General features: G+C 47.8%; 1 protein-coding gene across 1 annotated transcript; it reads left to right on the top strand.

Annotated features, from left to right (window-relative positions):
- The first annotated feature begins 4578 nt into the window (after window positions 1–4578).
- Window positions 4579–23152, top strand: epb41l5 (erythrocyte membrane protein band 4.1 like 5). The gene is made up of 24 exons (XM_076048460.1): window positions 4579–4653; window positions 5596–5637; window positions 5737–5815; window positions 5907–5951; window positions 6770–6822; window positions 7497–7617; window positions 7853–7940; window positions 8057–8145; window positions 8286–8355; window positions 9423–9592; window positions 10336–10442; window positions 10582–10600; window positions 11247–11292; window positions 11549–11661; window positions 17771–17952; window positions 18287–18387; window positions 18529–18669; window positions 18880–18947; window positions 19250–19375; window positions 20026–20107; window positions 20288–20368; window positions 20664–20726; window positions 20834–20991; window positions 21421–23152. The coding sequence occupies exons 3-24, from the start codon at window positions 5760–5762 to the stop codon at window positions 21488–21490; spliced, it is 2049 nt and encodes a 682-aa protein (XP_075904575.1). The 5' UTR covers window positions 4579–4653; window positions 5596–5637; window positions 5737–5759; the 3' UTR covers window positions 21491–23152.
- Window positions 23153–24746: the final 1594 nt, after the last annotated feature.

Raw genomic sequence — 24746 nt, forward strand, 5'->3', positions numbered from 1 at the left:
TACGCCGCGTGGCTCCCGATTGGTTCCGAGGGGCAGCGACCGATTTGCATCAGCACCCTGTGGCAGACAACACTGTGCTGTGCTCTTTGTCTCAGTCCAGACTCCTGACTGTCACAGGCAGGGGGGGCCTGAAATGGCCCTCAGTCCTTTTCTTTAATGAGGAAATGTTGTCCAGTCCTGATGGAACTGATAAAACTGCAACATACGTTCTAGTCTGGGAGCTTCGGTCGCTTCCTGTTTCCGTCCCAACTAAATCCAGGCCTCGGCCTTCTTCTTCCTGAGAGGATGCTCATTTGTTCCTCAATGCTCAAATTATCCCTAAAGTGATTCTGACGGAAACTTTTTGAGATGGATTACAGGGTCTGCTGCCTTGCAGGGTTGTTTCCTCACCGTCTCCAGAGAGAGAGGGGAGAGTTTTCTGCTGCGCGGCTCTGACGGAGCGTCAGCTGTTGGCAGCCGTCGTCAAGCTGGTTTAATAATAACTGGGAAGTAGAGGCGAAAAGGGACGTTGGAGTGACTGTGGTGTTCCTGTGTCAGTGGAACAGTCCTCTAAGCCCGTGTGTGTGCTTGTGTGCGTTTTGTGGGTTTGCTGATCACCTGTAATTCCATGATCCTCTCCAAAGAACGCACGTGGTCACATGACCGCATCACATGACGTGTGCCTCATAACCAGGGAGTGCAGGACGGCTCTGGGCCCTCCCCACTGCTTTATCTCCTGTCATTCTTCTCTGCGTCTCGCTGTTTGCCAGCTCAGGCAGGCGTCCGTTTCAATGGAAAGGATTAAACACGCCAAGCGGCAATTTAGACAAAATATGATTTACTGCATGGTACTGGAAATCATATATAACAAGTGTTTGTTTTAGTTGTTTTTCTTCTTTAAATACGTTTCCAGTTTTCTTCCTGGTTCTCCTCCTACCTTTAATCTGCAGCATTCCTCTGACTGAGGCCATTCAGGCCTCGAGCTGCTCTCGCTATGACTGACTCTTATCTTGACATCTCGCCGTCTGGCCTACGTTACCAAGACTGCAAAGAGGTGTGGCAGAGTCTGACCATTTTGTTCGCCAGTGTGTGTGTGTGTGTGTGTGTGAGTTTGAGAGGGAAGCGAAACCATCCATGACCGAAAGAATTTTGTTTGATTTTTTTTTCTTTTTTTCTTTTTTTTTTTTTTTTTGGTCTCAATCAGTTCGCCAGAATTCCTCACCAACCTTCGTAAGCAAGAATGAGTAACACATTAATGAGAGCCTGTCTGAAGAGTGAGCTCACGCCACACACTCTTTGAGTCAGCAGAGTTGTGACCAAGTCCGCTCACACTCGCGTTCAAAGCTGTTTGGCACCGAGCTAAACAGAAGCGTTAGCTGCAGAAACAGGGAAAACTTGGAAGCCAGAAGGCAAACAGCAGAGAGCTGCACTATCTGTGTCTCAGCCGCTCTTATCGTTGACTCACTCTGACCCTGAGAAACCCAGCAGCCTTTTGCTGGCAGTCCATCTCCCGCTGACTGCGTCGCCTGCAGTGGTGCAAAAAGCTTCCAGGATTTCTGTGGGAGCAGCGATGGCGTCTGTAGCTGCGTTTACATGGCAGGGTTTTTTTTCTCTTTAGATGTTTCCATCACCAGTTTTTTTTTAATTTTTTTTAGGTTTTGCACAGTTCTAGAGGTCGTGGAAACGCAGCTTGTAAGCTGGTTTGGCTCAGTGTGGGCAGCTTGACGTGTGTGACTACTATGAGCTGTCAGAAATGTGTTTGGGGGGGGGGGGGGTTGATGGGGGTCTCCTCCTCCATGTGGTACAGTTTGTTTTTGCCTTTAGAAAATGTGCTTGTAAATAGCCGAGGCCACTCTAAACCTGAATGGGGCCTTTTCACATGCCTTGCTGGACTCCAGCTGTGTGTTTCCCCACAGTTGAAGGCCACCCAGCGGCGTCGCCCTGGGAAACCTCTGCTCAGCACCATCCATGTCCATACGCCACTCCATCAAGCCATATGACTCGCATTCCTTCTCCTAAACTCTTCCTTGTTTTCCCTCTTTATCTGTTTGCCGTCACCTCCTCCCACTTCCTCTCCGGCTTTTCTAGATTTTTTTTTTGGCCTTGCAGACATCATTAACACAAGATAAGTTACAGCGTTGGCGCCGTTTTATTTCTTCACTGACTTTTATTCACAGATATAAGATGTATCTTTATTTTAGACGGCTTGCTTGTGTTATCCACTTTTCATTTATTTGGCAGCCACCGATTCTGCAAGTTGTCCCACTTAAAAAGATGAGAAAGGTCTGTAATGTTCATCATAGGTACACTTGAACTGTGAGAGACTGTGAGCTTCTTAATGAAGAAGTAACAGGTCTGTGAGGGCCAGGATTCTTGCTTGTTTGTAGCTGCTAAATACTCATTTTCTGCACCACTGTACAAATACATTCTTTGAAAATCATGCAATGTGATTTCCTGGATGTTTTTTTTTTTTTTTTTTTTTCACATTCTGTCTCTCAGTTGACGTGAACCTGTGATAAACATTACAGACCGCTCTCATCTTTTTAAGTGGAGCAACTTGCAGAATCGGTGGCTGCCAAATCCTTTGTTTGCCCCACTGTCAGTGCGGAGAAAGGCTGCGCTCCAACTCCATGCTGTAGTTTCTAATGCTCCTTTCAGAGAAACATGTTAGCCAACTGTATAAACCAAACTGTACAATACCAAAATCAAGGACTAGCCAATGAACTGACTTCAACGTTACTTCAAGCCTAAAGCTTTGCCAAAGTGCATGCTTTTTTTTTTTTTTTTTTTTTTTTTCTTAAATAATGAATTTGACATCAGTGTTTGTGCAGCTGATAATGATATTGGCTGTTACACGCATTGACGCGGCGCCACTGGAGCCTTCAATAATTGAACGGGCGGAGCTTTTAAGAGCGTCGGCAGATTGCTTTAACTGACCTCTTGCATTATTTAAGGAGAAAACGCCTTTCCCAAGTTATGAGTCGAGAGCGGAGCAGCCGGGCTTTCCCAGCGTCGCTCTCACAGCCGTGTCAAGTGTGTAAAGGAAGCTAATGAAGTGTTTTACTTCCCCGAAACCGCTCGTCTTCTCGCACTCCACCTTAACGTTTCGTTTTTTTGCGCGCACGATCAGCGGCGAACCCTGAGCGGCACCGTAGCGGCGTGTCTGCGAGACAGAGAGACGGCAAAAAAACACAACCCCACAATACTGCAGGCAGGCATAACAGGACACACACACACGCACACACACACACACACACACACACACAATGAGTCCTTTGTGCTCTCACTCCCTGGGTAGTGTAGGGGTGCGGTATGCCAGCTAGCATGGGGCCAGCCCCCCCTACCCCCCCACAAGCTGCCCAAGTGCACTCCAGGGGTCTCAGTGTGTGTGTGTGTGTGTGTGTGTGTGTGTGTGTGTGTGTGTGTGTGTGTGTGTGTGTGTGTGTGGACCTGCTGCACACCACACAACTCACTCTCCACGACTCCCAGCACACTGTCAAGGACCCATATTCCACCCGTTTGCACCTCCTCACACCCCAGTGTGGCAGCCTCACGTGATGAGTCGCCCCAGCAGCAGCGCATCTAGGTGCTCTTTGTGACATCACAAAGGGATGACTTCCAGCAAGTTAAAAGAATTGATCTTTTCCCCATTCTACTGCTGAAGGCGCCCAGTTTGTGATCATTGCTGCTGCTGCTGCCTTTAAAAATTGCCCAGCGTCTGGCCGACCACCTGACTCACTCACTCACTCACTCACTCACTCACTCACTCACTCACTCACTCACTCACTCACTGCCCCTTCATTCTATATGTAAAGGCTGATCAATGATTCACATTGTGGTTAACACTGCAGGCTGCAGTTGTGTTGGGCTAAAGCAGAACGTCTGTCAGCCAAAGCAGTTTCTGAGTGTCCAGGCCAGGGTGGATGGACGCAGGTGCTCGTCGTCTCTCCAGGTTGTTTTTCTTTTGCAATACCCAGCAAAAAAAAAAAAAATCACTGACATGCAGTGGCCCCTCTTTGCCTGACACTGTTCCGCACTGGGGGTCACATGACGTCTCCAGCAGCCCCACTTGCCTTCGTTCCTCTGAGCCAGGGGCACTTCAACCCCCCCCTCCCCTCCCTCACCCCGCTGTCATGGCAACCATGTCGCTCTGCTTCGCTCTGTGTGTGTGCACATGTGAGAAGGAGATCTTCCAGTTCCAGGCAGATCACAGGTACTACCTGGTACGGCCTGGGTGATGTATTTCCAAGTTGGATTCCTTCATGGTCATTTTTTTTTTTTTTTTTTTTTGTACTGAGCCTCCGTATTAAAAATCCAGAAAATAGTTGCAGGCTAATATTTTTTCTGAACTAGTGGCATTCTGACTAAACAGTTTAAGCGCTTAAGAACGAATACATACAAGTTTTTGTATTATTTTTGATGCCTTCCAACAAAATAATTCAACAGATCCTTGAAGTACTTTGGTATTTAACAAATTTATAATGTGTGTGTGTGTGTGTGTGTGTGTGTGTGTGTGTGTGTGTGTGTGTGTGTGTGTGTGTGTGTGTGTGTGTGTGTTTCCCTGAGCAGAAAAAAGCCAAAGGGGAGGAGCTCTTCGAACAGATCATGTACCATCTGGACATCATAGAGAAAGACTACTTTGGACTGCGCTTCATGGACTCGGCGCAGGTGCCGGTAAGAGTTGGAGACTCAAATTACACAACGAGATTTTCCTTTTTTTTCTTATGGTTCTTTTCTTGTGTTGGATCTTTTACATTTGAATTTTAAAACCTAAAACAAATCAACACATACAAAGTCTCGTTATTGACGTCAGTTCTGACGTCGGGTCAATGTGAAACGCAGTTTGCACAAAGTCCCCGTCCGGACTCTGTGCGTTCGCTTGGAGCGATTGTTCACACGCTGGAAGAGAGGCCCGGACCCGGGACTTTTCTTCCTCTGGCTGAATGCACTTAAGGGGATTGGTTATGGGACTTTTGTCAGCGCTTGGAGTCAAACTGCGCTTTGAGCCCGGCCAGTTCCACTGACTGGGCCGAACCGCGACACTTTCTCCTCTGCCCCCCTGATACACTGTGAAGACCGTGGAGAGAGAGAGAGAGAGAGAGAGAGAGAGAGAGAGAGAGAGAGAGAGAGAGAGAGAGAGAGAGAGAGAGAGAGAGAGAGAGAGAGAGAGAGAGAGGAGAGAGAGAGAGAGAGAGAGAGAGAGAGAGAGAGAGAGAGAGAGAGAGATGCAACTGAGGGGAGGGGGAGGGTGGGGGGCTGTGATGAGGAATGTGGGGGAGAGCGTGGTAGAGAGTTCCACTGTTATCTCTCTCTCCCACTCTCTCTCTCTCTCTCTCTCTACACACACACACACATACACACACGACACATCTCCTTGACATTTCTCATGCCTCACAGAGCCTGAACTTCCAGGAAGAGTTACAGCGGCGAGCGGCGCTGTGGCCTCCCAACTTTCAACCGTCTGCTTTGTGGGCTTTTTTTTTTTTTTTTTTTTTTTTTCCTGCCCCAGTTGCAAAGAAATGGTTGTAAATATTGCAGTGGGCTTTTCACCAAGCACTGCAGCCAGTCAACACGCCGTGTTGTCAAGTCGCCCTCTTTCTCTTCCTTGTCTTTCAGCACTGGCTGGACGTGACGAAAAGTATCAAAAGCAAGTGAAGAGTAAGTGAACGCCGTGCGCTCGGCTTCGTACCAACCCCGATGTTGATTTATTCGCTGCTTTAATGGAGATTTATTTTTTTTTTTTCTCGCGTTTGACAGTCGGCCCTCCGTACTGCCTTCACATGAAGGTCAAATTTTACTCCTCGGAGCCAAACAACCTGCACGAGGAGCTCACCAGGTGAAAATAAACAAGAACCCCAGTGTTAAAACCGCAACCTTTGTGTTTGACGTGTCTTCAGAGACTTAAGTGCACGATTGTTTTCTTTCAGGTACCTTTTTGTGTTACAGTTAAAGCAAGACATCCTCAGCGGCAAGTAAGTTCTGACCTGCACACTCAATAATAAAAAAAAAAAAAAAAAAAAAAAAAAAAATCCAGCTTTTGTCGGAAAAGAAAAGAAGGTGGCAGCGGAGAAGTGAGCCTCGCTGCCGAGCGCTCGTGCCAGCGCGCCAGCTGTGAGATCAGCGCAGACACACACGTCTCAGTGCAGCCGTCGCTCCGTGTGAATATGACCTCACTCTAATTAAGAGGAGGATAAACAGCTGTTTTCATGGCAACTCGGAGCGTCGTCTTAACTGGATTAAGGCTCCGTTTTAATTGCTGTGTATGTGGCAGGGCTCATTTGCATTCACGTCAGCCGTCAGTCGGTGTGTCGGTGATGTGAACCGAGCGAAATCATTTTTCCTTGAAGCTCAAGTCGGTCAGCTCCTGTCTGTCCTTCTTCCTTCTGCGCTCGCATCCGTATATAGCGGTGCTTCTCAGACTTGCTCCGACAGAATGGTGACAAAATAGGATGTTTTCAACTTTATTGAAACAACATTAAAAAAAAAAAAAGAAAATCTGTTTTAGTCATTTCTCTTGTGCAAATAACTTCTAGCGTTTCTGCTGTGCAAATAAACAACAGCAAACCCCGCCTCATGTCTCACGCCACCTCCCGAAATGACTCCACCCACTTTGACAAACGCGCCACTCGATTGCAATGGTTGTCCATGTATCCATCCATCATCACCAGAGGGCTGGTAGGGTTACATGTGCAGAGTTTCACCAGCAGGAACCAGGTTGAGATAAGATTGCGGTCGGCCTTGGGAGGAGGTCAACAGCGACGCTGACGCTGGTCTGTCTGTCTCTCTGCAGGTTGGAGTGTCCCTTTGAGACGGCCGTGGAGTTGGCCGCCTTCTCGCTGCAGGGTAAGGACGGCGAGCGAGATCGTCTGCCACCTTGGCCAACGTTGTTTTGTCCTCGCTGTATTTTAAAGTTTTCAAGTTGAGGGGAAATGCAGAAAGTCGCTGCTTGAAATCAACATAACTGGGTTACTGGAGATGTTTATGAAATGGAATTGCACACACACACACACACACACACACACACACACACACACACACACACACACACACACACACACACACACACACACAGATCCAGACACACTGAGGGGTCAACGCCAGCTCATTAGTGCTCCATCCTCTGCGAGGCCCCCTAATCCAGCCCTCTCTCTGTCTCCTCTCTTCCCCTCTCTCGGCTTTTCTCCTCTTTTTTCTTTTTTTCTTCCCCCCCCTCCATTTTCCACAATAATGATGTTGGTCCTGGGATAAAGTTGGGTTCAGAGTCTTTGCTCTCCTCTGTGTCCTGAGGGTTAGCTCACAGCTGGACCGGTTCTCCTTTCTCCACTCGGTCCAAACATTGCCGAGTGAATCTGGCTGCACAACACCAGAGAATGTTTGTTTCAACCTTGTGCTCAATGTTTTCTCGCTCGAATTTGCTCCCTCACAAAATGCACCTGCAGGTGAAGCCGTTTTGCTCAAAGTGGGTCCTGACGGTTTTGTGTATCTGTGTATTTTTCCTCTTTCTGTTTATTCCCCAGCTGAACTGGGCGACTGCGACCCGCTGGAACACACTTTGGACCTGGTGACAGAATTCCGCTTCGTGCCCGAGCAGACGGAGCATGTGGAGTTGGCCATATTCAACGCCTGGAAGGAATGCAGGTGTGCATTTCACTGTGAATACATGACTGCAAATCTTATGCTAATACACAAGAATATTTATTAAACAGATCTGCAGTTTTCCTGTGATATTTATATATATATATATATATAAAAATAAAATAGTTCTGCAATGCTTCTCACTTGTTTCTTCACCTCAGTCTGTTGATGCAGTTCACACTTTGATCTTTCCAACGTTGCTCTTCTGCTTCTCCTCCTTCATTCTTTGCCCCTGCAGAGGCCAGACACCAGCTCAGGCTGAAATTAACTACCTGAATAAAGCCAAGTGGCTGGAGATGTACGGGGTGGACATGCACATGGTCAAGGTAATGGACACACGCGCACACACACACACACACACACACACACACACACACACACACACACACACACACACACACGCGCTGGCTCAGGAGTCACTGGGATGTTTTGTGTCCTGCAGGCCAGAGACGGTAATGAGTACAGTCTGGGTTTGACTCCAACTGGAGTTCTGGTGTTTGAAGGACAAACCAAGATTGGCCTCTTCTTCTGGTAGGTTTATTATTTATACCAACGTTCCACTTTGAAGATGCGGATAGTCAATGAAGACTTTATTGATATTTGTTCTTTGCACATACATGAAGCGAGTGTTGTTGTTTTTCTTTTACTCTCTCCTGTCTCTCTGTCATTAGGCCAAAGATAACGTGTCTGGATTTCAAGAAAAGCAAACTGACTCTGGTGGTCGTGGAGGATGATGATCAGGTGACGTTGCACATGTTCTGTCACGGTGTCGCAGCCAAACACTGCCTGAACTGTTACGCCTGCCGCCCCGTGAAGTTGTCTGACGTCACAATTGATCCGCCGACCTGCAGAGAGGGAGAGAAAATACTGAACTGCGCAGCAGAATGTAAAGCAGCGGTTTGCTTCAAAGTCAGAAATGCAGAAAGGCGGCGCTCTAGATTTAGTTTTTCTGTCTCATCTGGTTCAGGAGGCAGGAAAAATGAAAATCAATCTATTATTTACTGATTCTCACAAAGGCCGACATCACCGCAAGCAAAACAAAACAGTTGGCCGGAGTCCAAACAAGAGGGTTCAGTTCAAATTGGAAAAAAAAAGACACAATTGAAAAGTCTCTGAACACGACCTGGAGGCTCGTATTTATGAGAGGCTTTGACTTTGGGAGAGTTGGCTTAATAAAAAGCCCGGCACCCCCCACCCTGGTATTCCTGGTATGCAGCCCTCTGGAAGTCGCCTCTCCTCGTCTCTGTCCTCAGCACTCGACGTTCTGTCTTCCACTCACTGTAAACACAGAGGGTGACATGATCGACTCCCCTCCTTCCAGATAGTCTAAGACCCAGCGTCCGAGGTGACCTGGCAGAGGGAGGTGGGTGGGGGGGAGGGGGTGTCAGGGGTCACCACCCCCAAGAGGCACACACCTGAAAACTGATGAAAATATGCAGCCAGTGGAGGCGCGCCAGGGAGCAGCAGTGCAGCGTGGCCTCGGAAGAGCTCCACCGCAACCACATTAATCAGATTAATGAGACAGAGTCCGCACACAGCGGCTCGTATTCACTCTGCCAGTCTGGAGGCTGTTGGGTGTTAGCGAGATGGTGTTCATCTGGATCTTCAGGGCTTTTGAGATGATGTTAAGTCCTCTGTTTTCACGATGTGACGGTCGATCCTGCTGGACAAGCAGATATTAAACCCAGTCAGAACCTCTTTGGCTGCTCGTGGGTTCCTCTTGACGGAGCCGCCTGTCAGGCGGCGGCCGCGATGAGCAGGCCATGACGTTCCTCTCACTTCTGCACCTGCGCCGCCGCCGTCCACAGGGGAAAGAGCAGGAGCACACCTTCGTCTTCAGGATGGACCATCCCAAGGCCTGCAAGCACCTGTGGAAGTGCGCCGTGGAACACCACGCCTTCTTCAGGCTGAGAGGACCCGTCCAGAAGAACTCTGCACGCTCGGGATTCATACGCATGGGCTCGCGCTTCAGATACAGGTCAGACGTGCACGTTCGGGGTAGACGCATCAAGAGAAAACAAAAAATAAAGTAGAGGACTGAGAGATTTGGCCCACAAAACATCCAAGTTATGGATCTTGGCAGCAAATACTGTATTTGTGGGTCCAGATATCGGTTCTGCTCTCTGCCTACCACAGGCCGAAGTCGTGATTAGTCGCCTGTCCGTGTGGGTTCGAACACGGCCCGGTTAAATAAGCATTTGCACACGTGTTGATTTAGGACAGAGGTTACAGAGTTTGTTTTTCCAAGAATTTTAATGCTTGGATAGATCCAGAGTTCAGCAGGGGTCAGAGCAGTGCCCTTTGTTTTGGGTACAATAGCATGCAGCTCAGATTGTTGGAGAAAAAAAAATATAAAAATGCATATATATTCTTATATATACATATACACACCTGCTCATGCAATTTTTTTTTTAATCTTTACAACTTTCTACCCTGCAGATAGATACTGAAGACATCAAATATATGAGCAAGATAGATGTCATTATTCAGCAAAGGAAATCATGTTTGATAACTCTTAAATATGCTTTTTATGAAAAGGTGGCTATTTTGAAGCTATTTGACACTTTTATTGTTTACTACATAATTCCATGTGTGTTCATTCGTAGTTTTGATGCCTTCAGTGAGAAGCTGCAGTGTCAGTAGTCATGAGAATGACAGACTTTTGACACACAGTTGCCTTTCCAAATGGAAAAAACTGAACTCTGTCATTTTTCTGATCAGTGGGAAGACAGAATATCAGACGACAAAGGCCAACAAAGCGAGACGATCGGCCTCGTTCGAGCGACGACCCAGCCGACGTTACTCCAGAAGGACCATGCATAACAGAGGTGAGCTCGGTTTAAGCTCTGCACAAAGAATATTACGCTCATCCCACCTTCAGTGCAAAAAAAAAGTTGTTTTCGTTTGTTTGTAATCGCATCTGAATTTTTTTTCCTTTTCCTTTTTGTTTTGTTTTTTTCTTTGCAGGACCATTTAATCCCCACGAGTAAGTGCATCTTCATATATATTCAGAGAAATAGGATAAAAACACATTTCCCCCTGTTTATTTCCGAACACACAGTCACTGTTGTCTTTCTTGAATAACAACATTTCCTTCATATCAACTGACTGTCTGTCATTTAGCTTTATATGCATGGATGAGGTTTTTTTTTTTGTAGTTTTTTTTTTTAGCTTCAAGTGCTGTGACTCACAAAGTCTCCCCCTGCTAATACATTCATAAGCCTGGACGCTAATCTTGTTACACAGGTAGCCTTTTATTATAGGATGTGCCGGCCCACCACAGACACTGTTGTGTCACTGCTAGTCTGTAAACTGCGTGTGAGCATTGTGACGACCAGCGCTGCGATATCAAGTAAAACAATTGATTCATACGGTTAAATAAGAAGTAATACATCTGCACGGCCTGAGGGTGTTTCTTCCCTGCTCAGCAGTTAACTGGCTTTCCAGTGGGAAAGTCACCCTGGTGTGGAAGACATCACAACTCTGGGTCTTTATCATCTGCCTATTTCCAAGAGTTCTGATGGCACTTGAAATGTCTCACAGCGATGATAGTGTGAAGAATTCTTTTTGAGACGCGTGTTCTTTGCTCTTTGAATGCAAAACAACCCCGCTGTGTTGCTGTCTGTCCTCAGGGTTCTTTCCTCCGGCAATGGAGTCGGCTCCAGCAAAGACAACAAGGTGAGGAGCAAAGCAGCAGCAGCAGCAGCTGTGTGCATTTAAATCCCACCTCTGTTTCACCGGGAAGCCAGAAGAGCAGAGAAACAAGCAAACAAGAGGGCCCTTCAAGTCAAAAAATAAAACAGGACTTCAAACATCAAACTAGGAACGAGATCGCAGCCTTGACTTGGCAGCAGAGTGAACACCAGTGGGACAACTGCGTGACATGAACCTGCTTTAATTCAGCTGATTCACTTCCAATCTCCTCTCTCCTCAGGTGTCCAGAGGTGGCTGGTCAGCCGTGCCAGTGGTCAGCCCAGCCGCCGCTTCCGCCTGTGGACCAATGGAAATTGAGGCTCTGCCTCGCAGCCCCGGAGGAGAGAAACGGAGGTTGGTGCAGAACTGTTTGAACGAAGCGACTGCCTCGGACGCTGTTAGTCTTGAATGGCTTGCACGGTTCATTTGACATCGACCTTTACCTTCCGTGGTGGAGGACGGCCACTAAATGCTTTTAAAGTCTTAGTGTCTTCACATACCAAAAGCCTCAAGGTCAGGTCGTCCTACAACTGTGTTAAAACCCAACACTACGCCACCTCTTGGTGAAATGGGAGAAGCAGCAGAATGATTTCAGATGTGACGCTTCCCTTCCCTCCTCTTCTTACAAGCCTGCAATGTCTCCCGTGTGTGTTCCAGTATTGTCATGTACTGAGGACACACTGGTCTTGCCCGGAGGCCGAGCAGGTAGGTATGATGAAACGCCTGCCGCTGCTCTGGCTTCAACCAATCAGTCGCTGCGTAGTGGCTCGCCGTGGGGGTTTGAAGGTGAAAGTAGTTTTTCTTCCTGCGCTGGAAATGATCCCGTCGTCATTCGCTGCCTGCCTGCTTGTGATCAGCATGAAACGCCAACCTAATCGGTGCTGGAAGGGTGGCGGTGGTTCCTTTGCCTGTGATCTCGGCTCTGAATCTGCTTTTGTTTCAGTATTGGCGTGCAGACTAATACAGTGGCGTCCGTCATTCGGATTTGTCTTGCTTGGTTTTTCAACTTCAGCGCTCTGTGACAATCACCCAGGAGTGAGTGGAAGACTGTGTAGCAGTCGGCTGATGTGCTCAAAACAGACATAGAAGACTTCTTCATTGAAATTTCAGCTTCTATTGGCAAATGATCACCTTTGACTGATTATCACGACTGTTGATTTCCCGTACGGCCTGGTTGGGCTGCTTAGGAAGTAAGCTCACACAGATTTTCAGCTCAGGCTGATCCTGTTTCTGGTAAAAGTGCCAAAAAAAAGAGAAGAAACAGGCACTTGCAGTAGGAGGTATCCCTCCCATTGGTTGTTATTAAATGCCCTCCAATGCTGGATGCGCAGCCACAGCGGTGGATTGGGTCAGAACACGGCCTGATTTACAGGTTTTGACATCCTTCCATTCACAATATGATGCAGGCACTTCTTAAATCCACATTGTGTGGAGGTTTTTTTTTCTTCCATTTTCCTTTGGGCCCGGACGTCCGAATCAGGATTCTGAAACTATTCTTGAACGCATCCCAGTGACGTAGGCAGTTGGTGTTGTACTGTTTCACCAAACAACCCTGAAGCCTCAAGGTTTTTTTTTTGAGCTTTTATTTTGAAGTTCTTCTTAGTTTTACATGCATACAGGCTAAGACCTGTGAAGGACCCGTTGCGCCGTCTCAGGAAGTCCAAGCAGGTCCAAAGCTTTGCATTCCGACGTTATCCAACCCTCAAAAATGTATCCAGTCATGAATCAAAATCTTTTTCTTTTTTCCTTCTTTTCATCGCAACACTGACACCCCACAGCAGGACGGGGAGGGGGAGGGGGAAGGGGAGGGGGGGTTATCAGCACCATGTGACCCTGGCGTGCTTGTTTACGCCATGAAGCCGTGGCAACACTTTACAGCACACTCTGCAAACGTGAGCAGAAAAAAGACCCTGAGAGGGACGCAGCCGGTCACTGAGACCGGACCAGACCTCCTCCTCCTCCTCCCCCTCCCCCTCCTCCTCCTGCCTCTCTTCCTCCTCCCACTCCTTTCGTCCTGCCTTTACGACGGCGTCTTTGTTGATTTTTGCATGGAAGCCACTCACCCGTCTGCTTTGCTGCTGATAACATGAGCCGGCCCTCCTCTCTCTCTCTCTCTCTCTCTCTCTCCCTCTCTCTCTCTCTCTCTCTCTCAGCTGAACCTGGAAACAGTGAACAGCGTGAAACTGACACCTTGAATCCAATCACTAGAAAAGAAAATGAGTCCAGATAAAGTGGCTCAATAGATGTTTTTGTTTTTATTTGTTGCTGGTTGGTGGCACGTCAGATTAGGACAGGAGTGGGGAAACTTTTTGACTGGTGGGGCCACAGTGGGTTGTAAAATGTGACAGAGGGGCTGGAAGCAGATGATGGATGGAGTGTTTTGTTGACCCATTTCGTAGGAAGAGACAATATATCATGGGATATGTAGGAAACATGTTGCTATAATGTCAGTTGAAAATGAACAAAAGCAAAGTTGCAACAAAAGGTCTTTGAAATGACTCTTAAAACACAAATACAGCTGTTTTATGACTGACCAACTATTGATATAATTTATTCAAGCTCGGCGGGCCGCATTAGGAAGGTTAACTGGCCCTCCATGGCCCCCGGGCCGTAGTTTGCCCATGCCTGCATTAGGAATTAAATGCATGTGATTTGACGTCCTTTGTTTCTTTATTTTTTTCCTAAATTGCACGTTTGTAGCGAGGCAGCATGCAGCACAGTGACGGCTGGAGGTCGGCCCCAGGTCACTGGGTGGTGGTGGTGGTGGTGGTGGGTGATGAGGAGGATGCTGTGTACACGTCCTGCTCTGGAACTGCTCCCTCGCCTCCCTCCAGAGCCTCTGGTGGAGCTGTCATCGCCAATAAGCACTTCCGGCCCTTCAGGCCTGCAGCGCTGAATATGTAAACAGTGATTGTGACAGGCGTCACCAGACCCCAGCGGGCCAGAGGTGCAAAGCCGGGTCAGCGATACTCCAGAGAGACGCCACCGTCCGCTCCACTTTAGCCGGAGTGCTCGTGTCACAACACGGCGGCGGAGCTGCTGTTGGCTGACACTCGGAGCCACCAGCAGCACTTACTGTACAAAGTGGCTGCAGTGAGCCTCCAATACCATTTGATCACAATGATGTTGTTCTCACTGTATCAACATTATTATTATTCATTTTACACATATGATATGATATGATAAACTTTATTCCAGACTCAGGTCCATATTAGTACAGAGAAAAATTGACATACTAAACAAGACAGACATCTATTCCAGTGCTTCCAGAAGCATGATAAATATTTTGTGTCACTTTGAGCAGGCACCATAGAGTGGATTAGTCCTTGAGTGGAACCCTAAAAGCATCATTGAATGCCACCTCCAGTTGCTCTTTATTTAAAATGAACAGATTGGTTTCAATTCTAAATGATTTTCAGCAGCATACAACACAGGTTGCTTTGTTTTTTTAATGCCAGTAGATCCTTCAGAAGTGTCGCCGATTGGACCTCAGTTATGAAAACAGAAAATTAAATTGTTCAAATAGATGAAACGGTAATATTAGGAAAACAAGTCGGCCATTCTGCCTCCACGTGAATGTGTGTGTGTGTGGTTGAAGGCGGCTCGTGTCATCAGCTCCGCTCTCCTCTGCTTCCCTGCTTCCTCTTGTTGACGTCCAGCCAGCCAGCCAGTCGTTCCTCGGTGTCTTCATTTGAATACAGCCTCACACTTCTTCTGCTGGCTCATGCCCTCCTCCCCACCTCCTCTCTCCTCCCTCCATCACCAGGTTCTCCTCTCCCCTCCCGTCCATAATGTCCCGACCTAAAGACACGGACTTGGGACCAGTTGGGCCTCCGTCTTCGCTCAGTTTCTAGTAGAAGGAACATCGCAGCAGTGACTCTGTTCGGGGGAACAATGTGTGGTATTGGAGGCCGAACGTCTCGGACGGAGTCGTGACTCGCTCACCACCGGTGGCCTCATGAGTCTGAGCAGAGCCTGATCACCTCTCTCACCTTTTCTCCCAGAGTGAGACTCTCCTCCTGGGTTCTTCACTCGGCCTCTCGCTGGCTTTCCCTCGCTCTTCTCCTCCACTCTGGCTTCTCAATCCACCTTTTGTGCCTTCTTTTCTCTCATTCACTTTGTGAGACGCTGCCCCCCCCACCCCCCTTCCACTTCGTTCCCAGCGTGCCTTCGTCTTTAAGCTCTTGGGGAAACTGGCCGAGGTGCCGCGGTGTGGGTGCGAGGCTCAGGAATTCAGCCTGGGCTCTGCGAGGAAACAACAAGCAGCAGAGTTCATCAAGTCTTCCTGTCTTCTCCTCATCTGCTCAGAAACTCATGATGATTCTCTCCTTTTTAATATATATTCTAACATTGTTGCCGCAATTGTGTGAAGTCGATCAAATGATTTTTTTTATATACATACATATATATATAAATGAAAAAATATGATTTTTTTTTAACTTAATCGTGCACTTTTCCTCAGTCTGCTGCTCTGGTCGTTAGTTTGATAATGATGCTCAATATTCTCTTCAAATGTAGAAGGCTGTCATTGTAAAAGTGTAACAACAGAATTCTGATCTATTGATCCATCTATATATTGATATATATGTTTTATATCAGTTACACTTCTTCCACACTGAAAATGTGTATTGTTCATTTTGGAGACGCTTCAGAATTATTATTATTTTTTTTTTTGTCTTCAGCCGTAAATTCAGCTTTGCCAAACCTCTTTTTGTTTTTTTTTTGTTTTGTTTTTTTAACTCTGGACCTTCTTGTCCAACGTCTTGGAGGAAACCAATGAAAGTTTTTCATGTGTGTGTGTGTGTGTGAGCGTGTGCGTGTGCGTGTGCGTGTGCGTGTGTGTGTGTGTGCATACCACAGGCAGCGGCAGCGGGTGTGTAACCCTGCACTGCTGTCCGCTCAGTGAAGATGATTCACAGCTTGAGTGTTTACAGCTCCACTAACCAAAGTGATGTTTGTTATTGTGACTGCACTGCATTGCTGTTGAGAATCATTCCGCAGAATAAATTCAAGATTATTGTCGACGCTGAGTGGAGTGCGCAGCGTCTTTCAGCCGCGGACACCTCGAACACGTCTTCAGATTCATCTAAAGATAATTTGACAGTTAGTCAGCAGGGAGAAGTCTGTCTCTTTCAGTGTCATGCTTTTCTTAAAGTGCTCACTGTGCAGCATCAGCCACTGAATGACTGACTGGAGGAGTGAGTGATGCATCACCCAATACTAAAGAAACGCAGTCCTGTCTCCTTTGTGAAATCCAGCGATAAAGAACTCTGCTAAGAGGGCGAAATGGAGATAAGACGGCCGGCCGTGCAGGGACTCTTTCCCTCCCTTCCTGTCTCCGCTTTATTGCCCACACAGGGCTGGACGCCTCCTCGCCGCTTCCCTGCGTGCGTTGCTCATCACGTGGGAGGGTTTCCACTCTGTGCACGTTTTGATTTGTGAGTGGTGGGGCCTGGAAGCCTCGTTCCCCCCCCCCCTCAGCCGTGACGCCGTCCCGCCCGCTCCCGGCCCTGCCGTCCTCTCCGTCCCGCACAGACAGTGATGCACGCCGGCCGTGTCTCAGCGCCGGCCGTGTCCCCGGGCCAGAGAAATATAAGGTTATTATTATTACGGGACCGCCGCTAAAGTCCCTCCCAAAATCCGTGTACCAATTCCGACGATATTACTCCACGATATTTCCAGGAAGAAGTTTATTGCCTGCTGCGAAGAATTCCTTGCTGGGAGTGATTTTTTTTTTTTTTCTTCCTTGTGAGCAGTAACTCACTCGCTTATTGCCTCTCTGTGCGTTATCACACTGGCATAAACCACGTTTGAAATTGTAAATGGATCTCTTGGTGTAATCGCAGTGAGCTGCGAGTGGATGTCAGGCTTGTTGTGTTTTCTTGTTGGCTAAAGCAAAGTTGTTGTAAAGAGTCCTGTGGCGTTTCAACACGGCACAGTGTGACTGCGTTAGAGTCTGTTGATATGTAGAGGAACCAGCCGGTGAGTCACTCTCCATCCCATTTAAATACACATATACACACTAGCAGTCAAAAGTTTGGACGCACCTGTGTCTTCTTCATCTTTGATACTTTATACACTGTAGATACAAACTGAAGACATCAAATATATGAGCAAGATATGTGGAATAATGTGGCAAAATATAATTTGTATATTTTATCTGAAGGGCGGCTATTCTAGATCATCTAAAATATAAAACTTGTTTGAATTATTTCACGCTTTCTTGTTGAATACATGTTCCATAAGTGTTCATTCATAGTGTTGATGCCTTCGGTGACAATCTACAATGCAAAGATAGTAAAGAAAAAAACATCCAATCAGAAGTATGTGTCCAAACCTTTGACTGGTGGTGTATTCTCTGATGAATATATTTTCTCGTGTGTGTATTTTATGATTGATTTCTCTTTGCAGTGAAGTGACTTGAGCTGCTCTCCTCTCCTCTCCTCTGCTCTGCGCCCTGCAGCTTGCCCCTGGCCGTGGAGCTGATGGAGACGTGCGTTGACGACGTCCTCAGGGCTCCTGCCCCTGTGGCGGCGGCGGGGACGGACGAGTCCGGTCCCAGCGGCGCCTTTGCCGGTCCCAGCGGCGCCTTTGCCGGTGCCGCCGCCGCTGGCGTCGCCGGGGACGACCCCCTCAGTCTTGGCGGTGAGGCCCGACGATCATCAAATGTTGCAAAAAAAAAAAAATACTTCTGATTCCAGGAGCTTAAAGTTCTAACTAAGCTGCTGTAATCTCATTAGTTATTAGTGGGGGTATTGCAGAAGAGTGACAGTGAGTCAGAACCCCCCCCCCCCCCCCCCAACAGACCAACCGCACGCCTTCTTCCAGCCTGGTGTCACATGTTGCTGGTGTTTCCCTGCAGTAGCCTCACTTACATTAGTTTCCCAAGCTGAGTGTTTACCTCACGCTGCAAACACACTGCTTGTTGCCGACGGTGATGCGAGTGGTGACGGTGCTGCGGAACCTTCTGCCCCTCCAGAGGCTGCGGCTCGGCTAAAGCAGCTGGCGCTGGACAGCAGCCCCCTGCTGGCCACCCCGAGAAACAACGGCGTCAACATCAACGTGGCGTTGAACAACCAGGTGAGGACATCTCCACGAGACGCTCCGGTCGTTTAGAATCAGGAGGAACAAACATTCCGTGTTAAACCTGTTTCCTCTCTTCCCGTGTGTTTGCTGCTGCTGCTGCTGCTGCTGCTGCTGCTGCTGCTGCCGCCGCTGCAGGAGGACGTGGTGAAGCTGACGGAGAAGTGCGGCCTGAGCAGCAGCACCGGCAGCAGCAGCCCCGTCGCCACTCCACGGCGCACCCCGGAGGACCTGAAGAGTAACATCCTGAAGGCGCAGGTTGAGGCCGCCGCCCTGCTGGTGAGCGACAGACAGTTCAGACTAACAGCAGACCAACAGCAGAACATGACGGTCGCCGTAGATGCGACTGCTTTCTATGTTAACAGCTTGAGTTTGTCAGTCTCTCAGTGTGAACGTTCTCTCTCTCTCTCTCTCTCTCTCTCTCTCTCTCTCTCTCTCTCTCTCTCTCTCTCTCTCTCTCTCTCTCTCTCTCTGTGGTTTCCTGTGAAGGGTTCTCTGGAGGATCAGGTCATCACGGTGGGAGATAAAAACTGTAACCTGCAGGAGGCCTCGGGCAGGTACGAACGCACTGCGATTAAAAACAGACACGGCTCCAAACCAATAGATTTCATTTCTGAGCTGAGTTGACAGAAACTGACGGTCAGTTTTCCCTCATTGTCCTGAAAATGTTGTCATTTTTTTCCCCCCTCCTGCTTGACCTTCCTGTGTCAGCATGTTTCACTGACCAATCGCAGCGTTCCCTGCCGCTGCGGCTAACTAATTAATTAATTAATCAGCCGCCCGCATATTCATGAGGACAGTTTTAGCTGCTCCCACGTCATCGGGCTGCACCACCAACCAGTGAACGCTCTGCCCGCAGGTTGAAGGTGCGAACGGGACGACTGGGCAGCAACTCGTCGCTGACGGTGGGCAGCCGTCAGCCCGACGTCCAGGAGTCGTGGGAGGGGCCCAAGCCCACCTCGCTCTTCTGCTCAGCGGGGACCAGGTCAGTGGCGCCGGAGTCCAAACACTCATCTCGAGCTGCGGTACCGTTTTTTTTTTGTTTTTTTTTGCAAAGTGAAAGCGATGTTTCTAAAATTTCCACAAAGTGCAAATTGCGATTTGCAGGTGTTTGCATTGAATGGTGTGAAGCCCATAATTCTCCTAATTCTCCTCAAATCTCCTCCCGAATTACGTTTGCTTTTGCGCGTTTCCGTTTGTTTGCCATCGAGATATTTAGGTTCTGCTCAGCAGCTTCTGTCACCAGTTTGTTGTTTCTTCTTCTTTGTTGTCTTTGCTGACATCTGCTGGCTCCACTTGGAAAATGTCTCTGTTAAAAAAAAAAAGTGGGGGAGGGGAGTGTGGGAGGGGTTGGGGGTGGGGAGGTGCTGGGGGGGGTGCTGGGGTCATGTGACTCTTGTTCTGCCTGGAGACTGGCGGCGTCTTGCACAAGAAAAAGTGTGATTACCTGGAGTGGAGGTGCCGCTAGGGGTGGAAGGAGTCTTGGCACTGTTGGTTCATGTGGTGGATCTGCATCCTGCGGGTTAGAAGGAAGTCTCCGGTACATGTTTGCATGTTTGACTTCAGTTCCGAGGACCTGATGATTTGCGACGCTCTCTGAATGTTGCTGTGTTTCTCTCTCTCTCTGCTCGTCAGTGCTGAGCGGCTGGCCGACGGTCTGAACGCCTCACTACCCGTGATGCCCTGCGAGCCTGCCGGCGAAGGCCTGGCTCCAAAGGTACCGCTGAGCGCTGGCGGTGAAACGATTCACTGATCGCACGTGTTGCCATGAATGAACCGGTGGCATATTAGAAAAGTTTCTCCCGTTCATTGGAGGCCGGAGATTAAACTCTGGAGGAGCAGCAGCGTCGGTAGCTCGAGGAGTTGAAATCAACATGCTGTTTGTGTTGCTCTGCAGGCGAAAGCAGAGGAGGTGGACCTGTCGAACCCCACCGCCATGTCTGACAACCTCATCGACTTCACTGATCCCACTCCTGTGGTAGGTTCTCAAAGGTTTAAAGTCACTCTTCAGAATTTCCTCTGCCCTAAAATGATAGTTTTGGAGGAATTTTCCGATGAATTACCTTGTGACCTAAGAATGGAACCTCTGCCTGAGGGGCACAGCGCACCCTGCTGGCCTGATACACGACTACATGAGACGCCTGTCCAGTCAGGACAGCCGCTAGGTCCTAGTGCGTCACGTGGTCCCACATCAGGCCATCTGGTGACGCTGTGAGCGGCAGAGGTTCCGTTCTGCCCGTCAAGACTCATAACTGCGGCTTCTTGGTCTTCAGCTCCCTCCGGTGCAGCAGCCCAAACCTGCCATCACCCCTCGCTGGATCATCCCCACATCAGCAGTGAGACACTCGCCGCTCCGCTCTTCTCCTCTCAAGTGTCTGTCTGTGGAGAAACAGACGCCAGTTTGTCGGCGACCCTTCACACCATCTGTTCTTCTCACTCGCAGCCTCCTGGCATCTTCACCAACGGCCTGCTTGACCTTGACGCCCCTGCCAAGGTCAACCCTCCACCCCCTGCGGACGCGGGACCGGCTCTCAGCGCTGCCCTCCCCCACCTCCCCCACCTCCCCCACCTCGCTCACCAGCGCAACGCTGTCCCCACCAGGTAAGAGGCTCACAAGAACTAGGCAGCATGATGGTTTATGGAGCCCTCTGCTGGTCATACTGGAAACTGCTCAGCCCCTCTGCCGACAGGCGGCTGTTGTAAGTCATGACTTAGCGACTGAACTTTAAACAATCTGTTGATAGTGACTGTTGTCATCATAGCCGTTGTCTTATTTGCACTCGTTGCAAAAGACAGCTAGGATTTTAATTGCTTTGGAAAAATGGATATTAAATCTGCAAAGTATTTATCCGTCCATCCATTGTATGATCAACACAATGTCAGAACTTCTATTCTACTAAACCTGCTACTAACTGTAATATGGAGGACTTCTGTGCTTGAGTCAGTCTTCAGAAGTCGTGTTTGTGAAATATTTTTCCGTCCCCGTTCTAATCTTGACACGTGGTCCCCCCCCCCACCCGTGTCCTGCAGCGTCGGGGCTCAGCAGCCTGCCTCAGAAGACGGAGCCAAAGCCAGAGGTCTCCTGACCACTGAGCTCTGATTGGAGGAGGGTCGGCGCCAACACACACACACACACACACACACACACACACTCACACACTCACGCTCATTGGCTGAGAGGAGTTAAAGCAAGAAAATCTCGCTGGAACAAACTGAAGAGTTGAGGAGTTAACAGCACAGTTATATTGTTATTATTATACTTCTGACAGTTTTTCACAGTAGCGCCATGCAAAGTAGTTGTAGAAGCAACATGTAGCGGCAGAATCAGGACTGAAGGAGCCGAGTCCAGGAAGTCCAGGAAGTCCTTCCTCAGCCTCAGTCTCTCACTTCCTCAGCCTCAGTCTCTCTGTAGAAGCAGCTGTGACAGGTTTTACATCTTGTTTTCTACTGAGGTGACCTAACAGCGCCACCACTGCTTCCAGACTGGAGACCTTTTAGCGCCTTTTCTTTTACCTTGTTCTGGCCTGTTGTTCTGGGCACTGGATTCTCTCTGAGCCACTCAGCTGCTCCTCACACTGGTCACTCGCCTCTGGTAGCGCCGCTGAAAAACTCTTGGTCAATAACTTAGCAGGAAAAAAAGGAGTCTTAAAGTGATGATTGTTCTCAGCAGCTGGACTCTCTGGTTGTGCTGCTAACTGGACTGTGAACTTCACTGGAATTTCTGTTCAACACTGGACGCTGATTTTTTTTTTTCTTCTTCTTCTTCTTCCGTTGTTTTTCATGGATGTCGAGGAGGTGACTGCTGTTTTTCAGCTCATGGTTCTATTACACTGGGTTTTTTTTTCCACGTATTTTTTTTAAATGTTCATCGATTGCTTTCTATTTGTCACTCTCTGGTAAACGATGTAATCAGGCAGCAGTAGACAAGTAACCGCAGCATACGAGTCTTAAAAACAGCCCATAATATTCCAGTATTTTAATGTCTTCTAAACTCTTTTGTACCTTTTAACGCTCTGAATTTGAACCCCTTCATCTTTAAACGGGTGGACAACTCGACTGCTTCAAGTCGAGTGTTGGAAGTGTTTTGGAATGTGTCACACGTGTCAGCACCAGAGGAGGCTGTGAATGTATTTGAAAGGTCAGTCGGAAATCAGCATCATCGAAAAAAAAAATGTATTTGGTTGTTTGTTTTTTTTGCCCCTCAAAGTCTTAATTTCTAAAGAATTCTGATTCTCTGTTTGTAAATTTGTTATTTAATCCTTTTTTTTTAAATGTCAGTCCTCTACACAGCATAACCTCCACCCCCAGTCTGTTGCGTCGCTGTAGTTTGTTGTTCCAATGATGTCGTTACGCGAGTGTGACCACTTTCCACTGGCTGCTGAGCTCTGATGGGTATTTATGTTGCCGCAGCGTTGACTGTCTAAAAATGTTACATGGTGTTTTTTTTTTTGTTTTGTTTTAATAGCAAACAGTGATGATCTATCGTCAGTTTATAGGCACCTGCTGCCTGTAGATACGAACTAGATTTATATGTATATATCTATTTTTTTTTTTTTCTTTTGAAAACGATGCTGGCAGTGTTACTACTAGGTTCCAATAAGATCTCAGGATTGCTTGTGAAAGAAACGTGTTCCTGATCAGACAGACTGGATGACATTGTGACGTCTCATGCAATTTTATATGAACTTTTGTGTCGTTTTATTTTCTTTCTCGTCTCCTGGGATCTCTGACCGTCACTCAGTAAAGTTCTGCTACGGTAGGAGTCAAACGTCTCTTGGATTTTCTGTTCTGGTTTTTGGCTGGTTTGAAGTCCTCTGCGAGTTCAGCTCGTTACTGCCTGGATGATTCTTCAGTGATGACGATGATGAAATGATCCAGTTGAGTCACTGGAAAGCTCTGCGGATTGCAAAGATCATCGTTGCTGACATGCACAGTCGGCGGGTCGGTCGTAGTTTTTTACCGAAACTATGAAGCGAGCAGATTGGATCTGGGCTGCAGTTCAGCCTCTTTGCCACTAGATGGCAGGACAGTACAATTTTACCGTTTGTGTCGGACGCAACTGTCCGATAACATTTTTCTTGCAGTTAACCTGCAAATAAATGTTTTCTTTTATATGTAACTTACTCCTTTCCAAACTTTATTGCTAAAGGTCAATGCACAACCTCACTTGAATATGTCGCTGTACAGCCCTACACCAGAGGGCCTTACAAATGCAGTTTCTGCAATAGTTGCACATTTAACTTGCAAGACAACGACGACAAAATGTATTTTTACAGAATGTAATTTGCTGAGAAAAACCTTGTCTGTTATCTTTAAAGTTCCTGTGAGCAGGCGAAGAGTTACAGCAGCCTGCAGCTCAGCTGGTGGCCTCAAACACCATGTGGTAGCAACACTCACAGCCTCATGTGCTCCTGTTGACCTCTAGAGTGCAGTCTGACTCCACGGTGCTCTCGCCAGCTCTGCAGACACTCGCCTTATCAACATACGGAAGTCGGATTTCTCTTATCAGATATATTATTAAGGACGTGTAAAGAGCTGCTCACACAGCCGAACAGGATTGCAGTCGCCGCTTCTTCTCTCTCTCTCTCTCTCCCCCCCCCCGGATGTGCTTTGCCTTGCCAATAAATCACAGTCTAGTACCTCCAGGCTCCAGATAAGACCCTCATTTGCTCGGGAAAAGCCTGTTAGTCAGATTTCATAAGGGGAGTGTGTGCGGAAGGCTCTTTGCAAGAGAATGAGAAGTGGCGCTCGCTGGCACTTCTCCACCGAAATAGTTTTTTTTCTTTTTCTTAACCTCAGAGAAATAACAAGGCAAGACTTGGGGAGGAAAGGAAAAAGGCAAAAGTCAGCCTTGGCGATGGCACAGCAGCGTCACAAGATCTTAAGTCAGCAATTTTTTTCTTTTGTTTTTCATGGATGACTGAGGTGACAGTGTTTCAGCTCATGGTTCTGTTATACTGTTGTTTCCTTACGTATTTTTGAAATGTTCATCTATTGCTTTTTATTTGACAATTCCTGGTAACAGATATAATCGGGCAGCCATTAGACAAGTAACAGCAGCATATGAGTCTCAAAAACAGCCCATAATATTCCAATATTTTAATTTGTTCTCAACACTTTTGTACCTTTTTGTTTGTTTGTTTGTTTATTTTAAAGCTCTGAATTTGAACCCCTTCATCTTTAAACGAGTGACAACTTGGCTGCTTCAAGTTGAGTGTTGGACCTGTTTTGGAATATGTCACATATATCAGCACCTTTTTTTTTTTTTTCCAACTAACCTCAGAGAAATAACAAGGCAAGACTGGGGGGACCTCTGGCGCAGCAGCGTCAGAAGATCTTAAATCAGCAGAGTGAGA

This window comes from Nelusetta ayraudi, unplaced genomic scaffold (genome assembly GCF_046127955.1).
Source record: "Nelusetta ayraudi isolate G7.1 ecotype Tasmania unplaced genomic scaffold, CSIRO-AGI_Nayr_v1 ptg000102l, whole genome shotgun sequence".
Classification (NCBI taxonomy): domain Eukaryota; kingdom Metazoa; phylum Chordata; class Actinopteri; order Tetraodontiformes; family Monacanthidae; genus Nelusetta; species Nelusetta ayraudi.

Coding starts and splice junctions, on each gene's coding strand:
- epb41l5 (XM_076048460.1), top strand. CDS start 5,760: ATGAAGGTCAAATTTTACTCCTCGGAGCCAAACAACCTGCACGAGGAG. Junction 18,670..18,879: donor TTGAGGCCGCCGCCCTGCTG/GTGAGCGACAGA, acceptor TTTCCTGTGAAG/GGTTCTCTGGAGGATCAGGT. Junction 20,992..21,420: donor CGCAACGCTGTCCCCACCAG/GTAAGAGGCTCA, acceptor CGTGTCCTGCAG/CGTCGGGGCTCAGCAGCCTG.